The sequence below is a fragment of the Eucalyptus grandis genome, chromosome 7, assembly GCF_016545825.1.
Source record: "Eucalyptus grandis isolate ANBG69807.140 chromosome 7, ASM1654582v1, whole genome shotgun sequence".
In the NCBI taxonomy this organism is placed as follows: domain Eukaryota; kingdom Viridiplantae; phylum Streptophyta; class Magnoliopsida; order Myrtales; family Myrtaceae; genus Eucalyptus; species Eucalyptus grandis.
In genome coordinates, this window is record NC_052618.1 from 11,507,393 (window position 1) to 11,520,678 (window position 13,286).

At 45.0% G+C, this 13,286-nt stretch overlaps 1 protein-coding gene across 1 annotated transcript; it reads right to left on the minus strand.

The window, feature by feature from the left end:
- Positions 1-9,466: 9,466 nt before the first annotated feature.
- LOC120295840 lies at positions 9,467-9,844 on the minus strand. Its single transcript, XM_039317437.1, has one exon. The coding sequence runs from the start codon at positions 9,842-9,844 to the stop codon at positions 9,467-9,469; it is 378 nt and encodes a 125-aa protein (XP_039173371.1).
- Between the last annotated feature and the right edge of the window lie 3,442 nt (positions 9,845-13,286).

Genomic DNA, 13,286 nt, shown 5'->3' on the forward strand with positions numbered 1-13,286 from the left:
CTTATGTATAGATTAATTATGATATTTCCGAATATCTCTAAATTTATTCCTTAATTTCACGCGAGATCTTTTGCAATTATAGAATATGGCTGCGATTTGGCTAGATACCGTAAAAGAGGGTAAGAGAAGAGTAGATTAATTAACCCTTTAGAATGTTTTGCAGTCACTAGCTAAATAAGGCCAATGTATGCAAAGTGATTTTCCGATTACTTTTGGTTTTAGGTTAATCAGTCATCTAGCTAGTAAGAGATGTTTCCCGTTAAAGGACGTCACACTCATTATATTGTCATCATTCCAAGCTTCTTTATACCCCATACCGACGTTGTTATCAAATATCTTTTAATTCTATAGTCGCAACGCTGGTTTTGATTCATGATTTACATAATAGGAATCTATTCGGCGAATTTTATAAAAAATTGTGGGTATAGTTTTTCTATTTCGTCCTTGAATTTTCAGTACTATATTTACTGATTTTGTGGTTGATATTACTGTAACAATGTGGCTGGTTGTTGCTGCTGAGTTTATTTTGATATTAGTTGTTGAGTTTTGAGGAAGGTATTGATCTTGGACCGATTTAAGTTCTCATTGAATGATATCAAAGGTAGCATGATAGAGACTGCGCTTGAGTTAAATGCCTCAAATTAATCATTTCCGAAGTCTCTGATCAAAGAATGTCGAGGCCTAAAGCTTTGACATTTTCACTTAATCATTGACATAGACCTCTAAATAAAAATATATTTGATGTTGCATGATATACTTGGCAAACACTTGCGCAATGCCATCTCAGTGATGCGGTTCGTGTTGAGAAGTATTCGTTTCGTAAGAATGGCATAAATGTCGGCCGGCCAGAGCAGGTTTCGCGTATATGCTCAACCGCTACCGCCGCATCATCCCTTGTGCATGATGACGCTACGACCAGAGAGTTCTGTAATCTTTGAACGAAATCTCTGAGGAAAAGCACATGTCGAGATGAAGAGAGCCCAAAGCTTTAACCTTCGCAGTGCAACTGAGAATTTCGAATGGCCTGAATCTCGGTTCATATTCCAATTCCAATCATCTCGTTGATCTTCTGCTGTAGTTTCCATCATTCCCCCGTTAACCCCTTCATCATTATCCAGCCGCCGGCCTCATCTCGGAAAGGAAACAGAGAGGGTTCGCCCTGCGGTGTTTTCTACGTCAGAGAATAGATACTTATCGCCAAGGCGGTTACAACTCGTGATTGACAATCGTGCTTTCAAGACGACCTCTTCATCGCCTTTCCAGCATCCCCAAGCTGTCGTCTCCACCGTATCTTGTCACGTTGTCACGTGTTCGGTTCAGTCTTCGTCCTGTAAAGAGGATGTCGCGACCTCTTTTTTTTTCGGCGCCCGCGATCGGGTACGAGCGCCTAAGGAGGCTAATGGCTCGGCTAATTTTATTAAGCCCGGACTCTCACAAGTCCACCAATTCACGACTTTAATAGTTTGAGTTTTTAACCTATAAATCAATTTTTAAAATGGAGTCGCCACTAATCGATTTAGAGTGGGTCGATTAGAAACCCAAGCGAAGTATCGGGAGAAATACTCGCTCCTGCGCAACCAGAGAAATTAGGATCGGGGACTTGATTACACTAGTTAATCACTAATGCCCTTTCGGTACCTAATCTTGTTTAAACCCTAAGGCTTTTTGGATTTTTGAGAGATTTTCCATGCATTTTTGGGAGGAAAAACATTTTTGAGTCATTTTCCAATTTTTGGACACAAAAGGGATTTTGGGGTTTTTTGGTATTTTTTGGAAAAATACAAGTCTTTTTGGCTTTTTCTGAATTTTTGGCTTTTTTTTTGGAAAATATGAAATATTTTTTATTTTTTTGATTTTTTTCGAAAAATAAAATATTTTTTAATATTTTTTGATATTTTGGAAAATAAATTATTTTTTTATTTTTCTCGATTTTTTTAGAAAATAAAACATTTTTCAACAATTTTTAATATTTTTTCGATTTTTGGAAATTAAAACATTTTTTAATATTTTTTTGAAAACAAAACACTTTTTGATTTTTTTTTGAAAATAAAATATTTATTATTTTATATTAAAATAATAAAATAAAACCGACCCGGGTCGGATCCGCGGGTTGGGTCCGACCCGGCCGGCGACCCAAACGCGGGCCCGACTCGAATTTTTCATTTTTATTTTTATTTTTTATTTCGTTAAAACGACGCCGTGGCCGGGCGTTTGGGGACGCCCGGCCCGGCCCGACGACCCGGGTCCACGACCCGCTCCGCAACCCGGCTCCCTGCGAACCCTACCCGACTCGGATCCGACTCGCGACCGGCTTCCGCCGCCCGAATCTCGCGAAACCCTACCCGGTTCCGAGACCGGATCCGATTCGATGACCGGAAATCGCAAACCGAATCCGTGGCGCCGAAGAGGGGGAACCGAGGTGTTTGGCGGCGACGGCGACTATGGCGGCAACGTCGAAGGTGACAACGGCGGCGGCAACCACGGCGGCCACGACGGCGGTGACAACGTCGACGGCGACGACGGCTAGGTCAACGGAAACGGCTGCGATGAACAATAACGCCCCCTTTTACCTTCTCTCGGATGGGGACGGCGACGGCGGGAGAGCGGTTCGCAATGGTGGAGGCGGCGACGGCAGCAACTCAGCTTCCCGATCTGGCGCGGCTTCGGCGGATCGATCATGGTAATGGCTCCGCGAGGTGAGGCACAACAACAAGCCGTCGAAGCAACGGCGTCGGGAGGCGAGGCGAACGGCTGCGGCACGACGTCCGGCGGCAACAACGGCAGCAAAAAACCAAATCTCTTTGCGTAGATCTCGGCGGACCCTCCTCGGCCTTGATTCCTCCTCACTCGGGCCGATCCGAGCCTCCATCGACCGGATCGACCTTCTCAAAGTCACTTGCCGCTGCCTTCCCGAAGTCTCTCGGTGGAAGGTGGGCTAAGCTTGCGACCCGAGCTCTCTCTGCGCTCGCCCTTCAACCCTTCCCGATGTCTCTCGGTGAAGGATTTCCGAGCTCGCCACACCCTCCGACGATGCTTGCGGCCACCTATTTATAGGCGAAGGAACTTCGGTCGACGGAGGGGCTCGGTCGCCGGCCTCGGCTTGCCCACCGGTTCCGCTCGGCTAAACCGGTGTCCCATCGAGCTTTCCAGCGAAGCTTGCTCAGCATTAATGGCGCTGCGATCTTATCCCCTCCGGCCGACGTCGCCCTACACTCCTCGGCCGTAGGCCGTCCTTGCGCGCGTCGCCGGCCACCGCGCGTGAGATGCAAGCGGGCGAGGAAGAAGAAGACGGGAGGAAGAAGAAGAAAGGGGTGGGGCCAAGCCGCACGAGCCCACGTGAAGAAAAAAGGGGGGCTTGTTTTTGTTTTTCTTTTCTTTTATTTTTACTATTTTTTGTTGTTTTTGCTATTTATTTGGTTTTTTGTTCATTATTCCGAAAAAGACAAAATAAAATAAAAAACTTAATTAATAAAATAGACCTAAATAAAATTGAGGTGTCAACAGCTGCCCCTCTTTGAAGGTGAGTTCGCAGAGGTTGCATTCAAAGACAAACTGATGCCTAAATTTTATCTATGCATGCGCATCAGATTATATTTTATTTGGAACTTATTATTCTAAAGAGCAATATAACTTTACATATACTAAGACAGATAAGAAGATACCTGTAGTTACTTAACGAGAGTGAGTGAGATAGGGTGTGAACCCCGAGTTTTGGCAAGTATCAAGGCGTCATCTTACCTGGTAATATGAGGAGGTTGCTTTTCCAGGGCTCGAACCATTCTTTGGTCACCTGTTAAAACAATCAATGATTTTTCTAGGACCCGAACCTTTTTCGGTCGCCTTGACGGGAGACGGCTCTTCCAGGGACCCGAACCATTCTTCGATCGCTGTTGGAGTAATCGGTGGTTTGTCTCGGACCCGAACCATTCTTCGGTCGCCGTGATGGGAAGTTGCTTCTCCGGACCCGAACCATTCTTCGGTCGCTTTGTTAAAACAATCCATGATTTTCTAGGACCCGAACCTTTCTTCGGTCGCCTTGACGGGAGATTGCTCCTTCGGGACCCGAACCATTCTTCGGTCGCTTCTTTGGAGTAATCGTGGTTTGTCTCGGACTCGAACCATTCTTCAGTCACCGTGACGGGAAGTTGCTTCTCCAGGACCCGAACCATTCTTCGATCGCCTGTTAAAACAATCCATGATTTTTCTAGGACCCGAACCTTTCTTCGGTCGCCTTGACAGGAGATGCACTGACCTTTCTCAGGGCATCTCATTTGTGGGTGCCTGATTTGTATCGAGGACACTAGTTGGTACCCGACCTTTCTCGGGAGATGCACCGACCTTTCTCGGAGCATCTATTTTGCTTTGGGGTGTCGACTTCCGTCAAAGACACTTTGGTTAGGACCCGACCTTTCCCGGGGCATCGATTTGTGGGGTGTCTGACTTCTGTCGAAGACACCAGTTGGAACCCGACCTTTCTCGGGAGGATGCGCCGACCTTTCTCAGGGCATCGATTTGTGGGGTGCCTGACTTCTGTCAAAGACACCAGTTGGAACCCGACCTTTCTCGGGAGGATGCGCCGACCTTTCTAAGGGCATCGATTTGTGGGGTGTCGATATCAAAAAGACACACCGAACCCCGACCTTTCTCGGGAGGATGCGCCGACCTTTCTCGGGGCATCGATTTGTGGGGTGTCCGACTTCTGAAGACACCAGTTGGAACCCCGACCTTTCTCGGGAGGATGCGCCAACCTTTCTCAGGGCATCGATTCTGGAAGATACCTTGGATATTTGTGAAGGTTTCTCACCTCTTGGTAATGGGAATGTCGAGGACGTACCTCGCATATTCATGAAGGTCTCTCACCTCTTGGTAAAGGGGAATATCGAGGGAGTACCTGAGATATTCGTGAAGGTCTCTCACCTCCTGGTAATGGGAATATCGAGGACATGCCCCGCATATTCGTGAAGGTCTCTCACCTCCTGGTAATGGGAATATCGAGGACGTGCCCCGCATATTTGTGAAGGTTTCTCACCTCCTGGTAACATAAACTTGAATGTAGCACGAGGCTTACTTGGATGGCCGCAGGCACTTAAAAGGGGTGGAACACCTGGATAGCTACAGGTGTACAAAGTACTGGAATACTTGGATGAACACAAGTATTTAATGATACAACATGGGACCACTCGGTTGGTCCAAGTGTAAGAAAGCATACAGGTAGGCGCGGGCACACGAAGAGTGGAATGTTTGAACAACTGCTATTATTTGGGGACAACTTGGGCAAGTTGAGTGTCATGAAAAGGATGTACCTAGACAACGGTGGGTACTTGACGATATGGGGATACCTAGACAACAGTAGGTATTCCAAGAGATACTTGGTTAGTCATAAGTATCAATACTCTGGGGACAACTCGGACAGGTCGAGTGTCAGAAAAAGGGAGTATCCGAATAGTGGCCGGTACCTAAAAACAATGGGATGCTAAGACAACAGTAAGCATCGAGATTCAAGGGCCAACTCGAATAGGTCGAGTGTCAAGAAGGGTACCTAGACGGTGATAGGTACTTTAAGACAAATGGGGACAGGATATGCTTACCTAGCAATATCTCGATTTAGAGTATGTCTACTATTTGCACAATATGCACACATGATTGTATATGCTGTAAATTCATGAGTTCAAATGAGATTCATGCATGATAATTTTGTCGGTTCGCATCTTTTGATTTCCACTGGGAAGATTTTGAAAGACAACCTTCATTTAGAATGTAGATGTCTTGAGCATGCCGAGATGAGGGACTTTCGGTGCGAAAGGACTTTCCGCTCACTCTCATGGAAAAGGCTATCCCGACCATTGATGCGGGATTCATAAGGACCACACTATCTCACTTTCATCATGTCGGCGGGTCCAGTATTCTCGCAAACGGTACGACTTTACCAATGTGAGAGGTCTTTGTTAAAACCGTGATGAAGTCTTGGTCGCGGCTCATCAAAGGGGACCATCAAGGTTGAAGGCGATGGACGAAAATGCTGCACGATCATCTCCGGTTTACAAGTCAAGAATCTGCGAAAAGAGATAGAGTAATCTTGCTCGTACTTCTTCGAGCGATGCTTATAGACATATGAAATCCTACGTTAATTGAAGTGCCCCTAGTCTAAAGAGACTTTTACAATGGGATGCAAAGTAGGCTTGATTCATGTGTAAAAAGGTAGAGCTGGTGATTGCCTTGGCATTTGTTACTAGTCTTTCTTTTCGAACGGAGGTTCTATGGACCACAACAACAACTTTTCTTGGCTGCGCTTTTGACGGGGGCATTGGCCTTGCTTTTACCGAGCACACTGCTTTTCATGCCCCTATTTTTTTATTCCAGTTCTTCTTTTATGGGCATTGACCTTGCTTTTACCAGTACACTTTTTTTTATGCCCATGTTTTTCATTCTTGTCATTAGAGGAACTGGCCTAGACAAGCTCAATCAAAGCACCGTTATTAGACTCTTGAGTCTTCATCTTCGAGGCGCTTTGGGCTATCTTTGCTTAAATGGCGGTAACTTATGTTTTGCCTCCATGTGAGGGTGAAATTACAGACTCAATTGGGTTGTACAATGAATACAAGTGCATAGAGAAAGAATTGCTCTTCGTCATTCTAGGGCACTTAAATTAACGTGAGTGTTCATATGCAATAAAGACACCCAAAGATTGATGCAAGTGCGAGCAAGAAAATTTCTATCTCTCTTCTCACCTTGTAATGCTTTGCTTCGCTTCTAATCTGCCCGGTGTAGGGGTTGCTCTTGACGGGGGTATGAGAGAAGCTTCACCAATGTATGGGGCTCAAAGGGGTGAGCGATGGAATGCCTCTCACTATTTTGGTTATCGTACCATTCGCGAGAGAACTCTTTACCCTGCAGCCATGGAATCTTCTGCACTCATCTCACAAGTGTATAGATGGGGGGGATTGTGTGTAGAATATGGCTTGCCTTTCATCATTTTGACGCGCCTCATCCAGCATGCTCGATTAATCTTGTATTCTTCATTTAGCTGTCTATTCTAATAATTCTCAATGGAATCTGTGATTTAGACAGACAAAATCATCATGCAAAAAATCCATTTGTAAAAGGCATGTAGTATTTTAAATATGATGGAGTTTGGACTCTTCAAAACAAGTGAATGGTTTTGGCTCAAAAAGACCTTCTTGGTAGCTTTAAAGGTCAACAGAATAGTATTGTTAAGCTTTGAACATCAAAAGGGTTATTCACAAAGGGGTGTCGATGGTTGTCCCTATTGATTAGGGACATGACACATGAATGATCAGCCGAGGTTGGGAATCTGATAGGGCATCTTTGTTTCTTTTTCCATGCTTGGATCACTTGGTTTGCCCTGTTTAACCATTTGATCGGCTCTTGAATTCCAATGCCTCTGTCAATATGAGTTCGGAGAGTGAGTGTTAGAAATGATGCCAAATTACCTTTCCCCGAGAGTTTATTTGTGCTGGTTCTTAGGAAAGTTCTTTGACGGCCTCTTTTACATTTCAATGCTTTCCTTCGTGGAATTTTTCCTTCGCCTTTGATCAGGCAAAGTCATATACCTCAAGCTTCTATGGAATTTGAGATGGACAATCAAAACTTCCAGTTTTCTAATAGCAATTACTTCTTGCAAGAGCATGTGTCTGGAACAAGAAGTGAGGCTTCCAGATTCTAAGATTGTTGATTGGGACAGAAGGTTTCTTTTAACCAGACTGGTTCCTAAATGACGCATCCTTTACACCGAGCTGGGCAAAATTGACAGGGATTACTCTTATGCGTTTGCCTGGGTAATGTTGATTTGTTCAAGTTATGCCATCAAGTTTGCTTCTTGATTTATGACACTTCCTTAAAGACTGGTCATCACCATTCATTTTTCTCCATTGAGTCAAACACACATTTTTTATGATGGTGTAAATACATCACTCATATATAAAGGTGCATAAGAATTTTCATTCTGATAGAGAAGTGCTTGGCAATGCCAGACAATAAACATCTTTCAAGGGTAGTACTTTTTTACAGCATCGGAATTAACTGGTTTGGAGAATTCCCGCCCGTCCATTTCAGTCAGAATCAAGGCTCCTCCAGGGAGTATCTTCCTTATTACATAAGGACCCTTGTAATTAGGGGCGAACTTGCCTCCAGGCTCTGGAAAGATTGGCAGCGTCTTCCTCAAGACTAGCTCATTTACCTCGAAGTGCTTGGGTCGCACCTTTTGATTGAACGATCGAGCTACCCTTCGTTGGTAACACTGACCATGACAGAGGGCTTTCGGTCGTTTTCGTCGATCATATTTAGTTGCTCAAGCCTTTGTTGTGTCCATTCTTCCTTGGACAATCCCGCTTGGGATAAAATTCGCAAGGAAGGGATTTCTACTTCTATAGGCAAAACCGCCTCCATGCCGTAAACCAAGGAAAAAGGCGTTGCCCCGTGGAAGTTCGAATCGAAGTTCGATACGCTGTTAGTGCGAAGGGTAGCCTCTCATGCTAGTCGCGGTAGTTTTCAGCTGTCTTGGATAGGATTCTCTTGATGTTCTTGTTGGCGGCTTCCACAGCTCCATTCATTTGTGGACGATAAGGGGACGAGTTTAGATGTTGGATTTTGAACTCAGAAAACAATTGATCAATCAACTTATTGTTTAGGTTTGACCCATTGTCAGTGACGATAGCTTCCGGTACGCCATAACGGGCGATTATGTCACATCTGATGAATTTCATAACGTTTCGTGCAGTTACGCTTGCATAGGATGCAGCCTCGATCCATTTTGAGAAGTAGTCAATTGCGACCAAAATGAACCGGTGCCCATTTGATGCCTTTGGATTGATTGGGCCAATCACATCAATGCCCCACATTGAAAATGGCCACGGCTCAGATAACTTATGCAATTCAGTTGGAGGGACATTTATCTTGTCCCCGTGGATCTGACAACGATGACAGCTTCGCACATGGTGAGCACAATTGCTCTCTAAGGGGAACCAGTAATAACCCACTCTCATTATTTTTTTGGCCAACATATGTCCATTCATGTGAGGACCACATACTCCCCCATGTATTTCTTGCATTATTTGTGTGGCTTCGTTTGCATCCACACACCTTAGCGAGACCGAGTTATATGATCTTTTGTACAATTTTCACCGCCGACGAAGAACCTCGAGGCCATTTTCATAAGGTATTTTCGATCGGAGGAGTGCTTTCTTTAGGAAATTCCTGCTTTTGGATGTATTTCATGATGTCGTAATACTGGGGTTTCCCATCGGGTTCTTCGATTATAGTCATGCGGTGGGCTGTCTTGTCGGGACTTCAATCTTCAAAGGCTCTACTTCTAACCCCTTCGTTACTTGTAACATAGATGATAGTGTTGCTAGTGCATCGGCAAACTGGTTATGAATTCTAGGTAGATATTCAAACGAGATGTCCCGGAATTCCCCTACCAATTCTTCCAAGTAGTCATGATAAGGCACTAGTTTGGCATCTCTTGTCTTCCACTCGCCCACGCTCGGAGGATGATTAAGGCGGAGTCACCGAACACTTTTAGTTTTGACACTTCCATTCCAATAGCCGCTTGTAGGCCGATGATGCATGCTTCATATTCAGCTATATTGTTGGTGCATGGAAACATCAATTTTGCAGCCACAGGATAATGTTGCCCATTTGGGGATATCAAGACCGCCCCAGTGCCTGAACCTGACAAATTTACAGCTCCATCGAAAAACATAGTCCACGTGTCCTCTTCTACTGTTGAGATTCGGTCATCTGAGGAATGATCATCGCCTACTTCTTTAGGGTAATCTGCTAACATATCAGCAATCACCCGGCCTTTAACTGATTTTTGCGACATCACCTGGATGTCGAATTCTAAGATTAGGATTTGCCATTTGGCCAATTTTCCCACCAAGGCCGGGCAACCAAGCAAATACTTGATTGGGTCACTCTCGATTACAAGGAATGTCTCGGTAATGCAAGGTATCTTTGCCCGAAGTCCGTGCAACACCCATACCAATGCAGCACGGGTCTTTTCGATTTGGAGTAATTTTGTTCGATGTGGTGAACTTTTTACTCAAATAGTAAATGGCTCGTTCCTTTCCATCATGGGGTCCTTTCTGTGCCAACATTGCACCTAGGGATTCACCGTTGATGGTAAGGTAGAGGGTCAAAGGGTGTCCTGAGTCGGGGGTACTAAAACCGGGGGTTTCATCAGGTACCGCTTTAAATTTTCAAACGCCAGTCGGCAGTCATCATCCCATTTGATTTGTGCATCTTTCTTGAGAAGTTTAAAGAAAGGTTTTGCAGTTTCAGAAAGCTGGGAAATGAATCGCGCAATGTAATTTAATCTTCCCAGGAGGCTCCGGACTTCTTTCACAGTCGAGGGAGGAGGCATCTCAAATATCGCTTTAGTTTTTGACGGGTCCACTTCTATCCCTTTACAGCTCACAATGAATCCAAGTAATTTGCCAGAAGTCGCCCCGAACACACATTTGGATGGGTTCAAGCGCAACTTGAACTGACGAAGTCGATCGAATAATTTTTCCAGGGTCTTCACATGGTCTTCTCCATGTCTGGTTTTGGCGATCATGTCATCGACATATACTTCAATTTCTTTATGCATTATGTCATGGAAAAGGGTGACCATGGCACGTTGGTAAGTTGCTCCAGCGTTTTTCAGGCCAAAAGGCATGACCTTATAGTGAAAAGTCCCCCATGGAGTAATGAATGCCATCTTTTCCTTGTCTTCCTCCTTCATTTTTATTTGGTTGTATCCACGAGAACCCATCCATGAAAGAGAAAAGTTTGAATCCAGCAGTACTATCCACAAGAACGTCTATGTGAGGTAGTGGGAAATCATCCTTTGGGCTTGCTTTGTTCAAATCGCGGTAGTCGACACAAATCCGGATTCGACCATCTTTCTTTTTTACTGGTACAATGTTTGCCACCCAACTAGGATATTGCGAGACTTCGAGGAAGCCTACTACCAAGAGCTTCATTACTTCTTCTTCAATCTTTTTGACAATTCGGGCTTAGCTCTTCTTAGCCGCATTTTGCTTCTTAAGGGCCACATCGGGGTTGGTTGGCAAGCTGTGCTCCACGATCATTGGATCAAGGCATGGCATATTGGCATAAGACCATGCGAATACATCTTGATATCTCTTTAGGAGGGCAATTAAGCTTGCGGCTTCTTCTTCAGGAAGGTTCGCGCCAATCTTTATCTCCCTTGGATCTTTTGTGCTGCCTAAATTGACAATGATGGTGTTTTCGGTAGTAGGGGGCCTTGCTTCTTCGTGGCGCTTCCAATTCCATTGAATTTCGTCGGAATCATCAAAATCATCATCTGAGTCATCAGAATTGCTATCATGGCTACTTACGGTGCTGGTTTGGACCGTTCCCATACCCTCGCCCGCCGCTATATTATTCCCCGTGTCATAGAGTAGATAGGCTAAGGGAACAAATAAGGTTAGTAGTATGCATGCTTCTTTCTTTTGAAAATGTGATAAATTGCTTTTAAAGATTAAAGACAAGGAAACATGAGGAGACCCGGGCCTCGATTTCTTCTTTCATTTGACGGCTGGCTATCATCAACGGGCCGGTTTGGTGTGTCTCCTCATGCCCTCAAAATGTTTTCAACTTTATTTATTAGTAGACGGATTTACAGGGTGGTTTCAAAAAATAGTTCCTTGAGTGGAACTGTTGTTGAAAACAAAGCAAGCCAGACTTTAAGAAATATGTACAGGCTCCCACGTAGGGGAGTATGCGAGAGGAGTTAAAGGATTCTACTCGAGCGGGCTGCACCCATTTCCCCGACGATCCCTTGTTGATAGCGCCCACGAAGAAGTCTTCATACCAGTTGCCAATCACGTCTCCTTGTGCTCCCGGCTTTGTGGATTTCAGATCATCCATGTCTCCCCATCCATCAGGGACGATGTTGTGGTGATGATCATAGAAACTTTGGGGAATTGAATAATTGACATAGTAGTCAAATTTACCACTTGGTTGGCCCAAAGTGTCTATGATTGCTTCTCCTTTATGCGCCTCCTTAGCATGCTCGGGGAACATGGTACGGGTCTTTGGGTACCACGAGGAGGTGATCATTGCCAAAACACAGCCATAGAGCGGAAGGTGAATACCCCAAAGCATCCAAAAGATCTTGGACCTTGTCTCTCGGGATGGTGCAATCATCTAGCGAGTGTCCTAATTCCCTGAATGGTAATCGCATTGCTTGGATGGATCATAATCAATGAAGTACTCGGGGGTAGGATGGTTCAATTCTCTGCCGATTATCCCTTGCTCTAGGAGGATGGGGAAAATAATGGCCATTGATTTAGGAAGAGGCAAATATGGTTGTGTGCTTCTTGGGGATAAGGGTAGCCGTGCCCCTCGCCAGGTCGTGTCAGTAGGGTCCTCTTCATTTATCACCAGCTCCTCATTGTGACGAGAACGGAATGCACGGGTAGCTTGAGCGAAGTTTTCTGTCAAATGGTGTACAATCTCGCGTAGTTCTTCGACTTGGTGTCGAAGCTGGATGAACGAGAAGTTATCGCATGTCTCTTCTAATTGCTCTTCCTCAATGGCACCTATGAAAATATCCTCGAGCATGGTGGTCATGTCATCTGGCCCCTCTTTTTTTATAAGTGAGGGCCAAGTTGTGTCTTCCTGGGTTATGGGCAATTTCACACTTTCGAGGTTGAACCATTTTGGAGTATCCACTTCCTCTTCCTCATGCATCATCTTGGCTGGGCCTGGGAAAGTTTCCTCGAGACGGGGATATACAAGGCCGACTTTTTTCTTTGTTTTTCTATCTGGGGAATATCCCAAACCGACAGTATAGGGTCTTCTCCGAGCTTCAATAGGCTGACGAATGCCCTGGCCTCTCCTACCAAGCCCTTGTCCTGGAAGGAAACCGTGTCCTACCATGATTTTTCCTACCATGATTGCAGCACTTGATATCTCGGGGACGAGGGGCAAAGTCCCTCGAGTTTCGTGTATAGTAGACACGAGCTCGAACGATTGATAGCTAGCTTCGCTCTTGTCACTAGGTTCAACATAAGGAATGGCCATCTCGTGGTAGATGCGGTGATCTTCTTCTCCTCGGACCGTGATCAGTTTTCCTCCAACCACGAACTTCACACTTTGGTGGAGGCTTGAAGGTACTGCTCCTACGACGTGTATCCATGGGCGCCCTAAGAGGAAATTGAATGCAGTGGGGATATCCATCACCTGGAACAAAATTTTGAATACGGTTAGGCCAATTTGAATGTCGAGCTCAATCTCTCCCACTTGTTTCCTTC

What these genes read in the sequence shown, in the direction of transcription:
- LOC120295840 (XM_039317437.1), bottom strand. Translation starts at nt 9,844, where the DNA reads ATGTCGCAAAAATCAGTTAAAGGCCGGGTGATTGCTGATATGTTAGCA.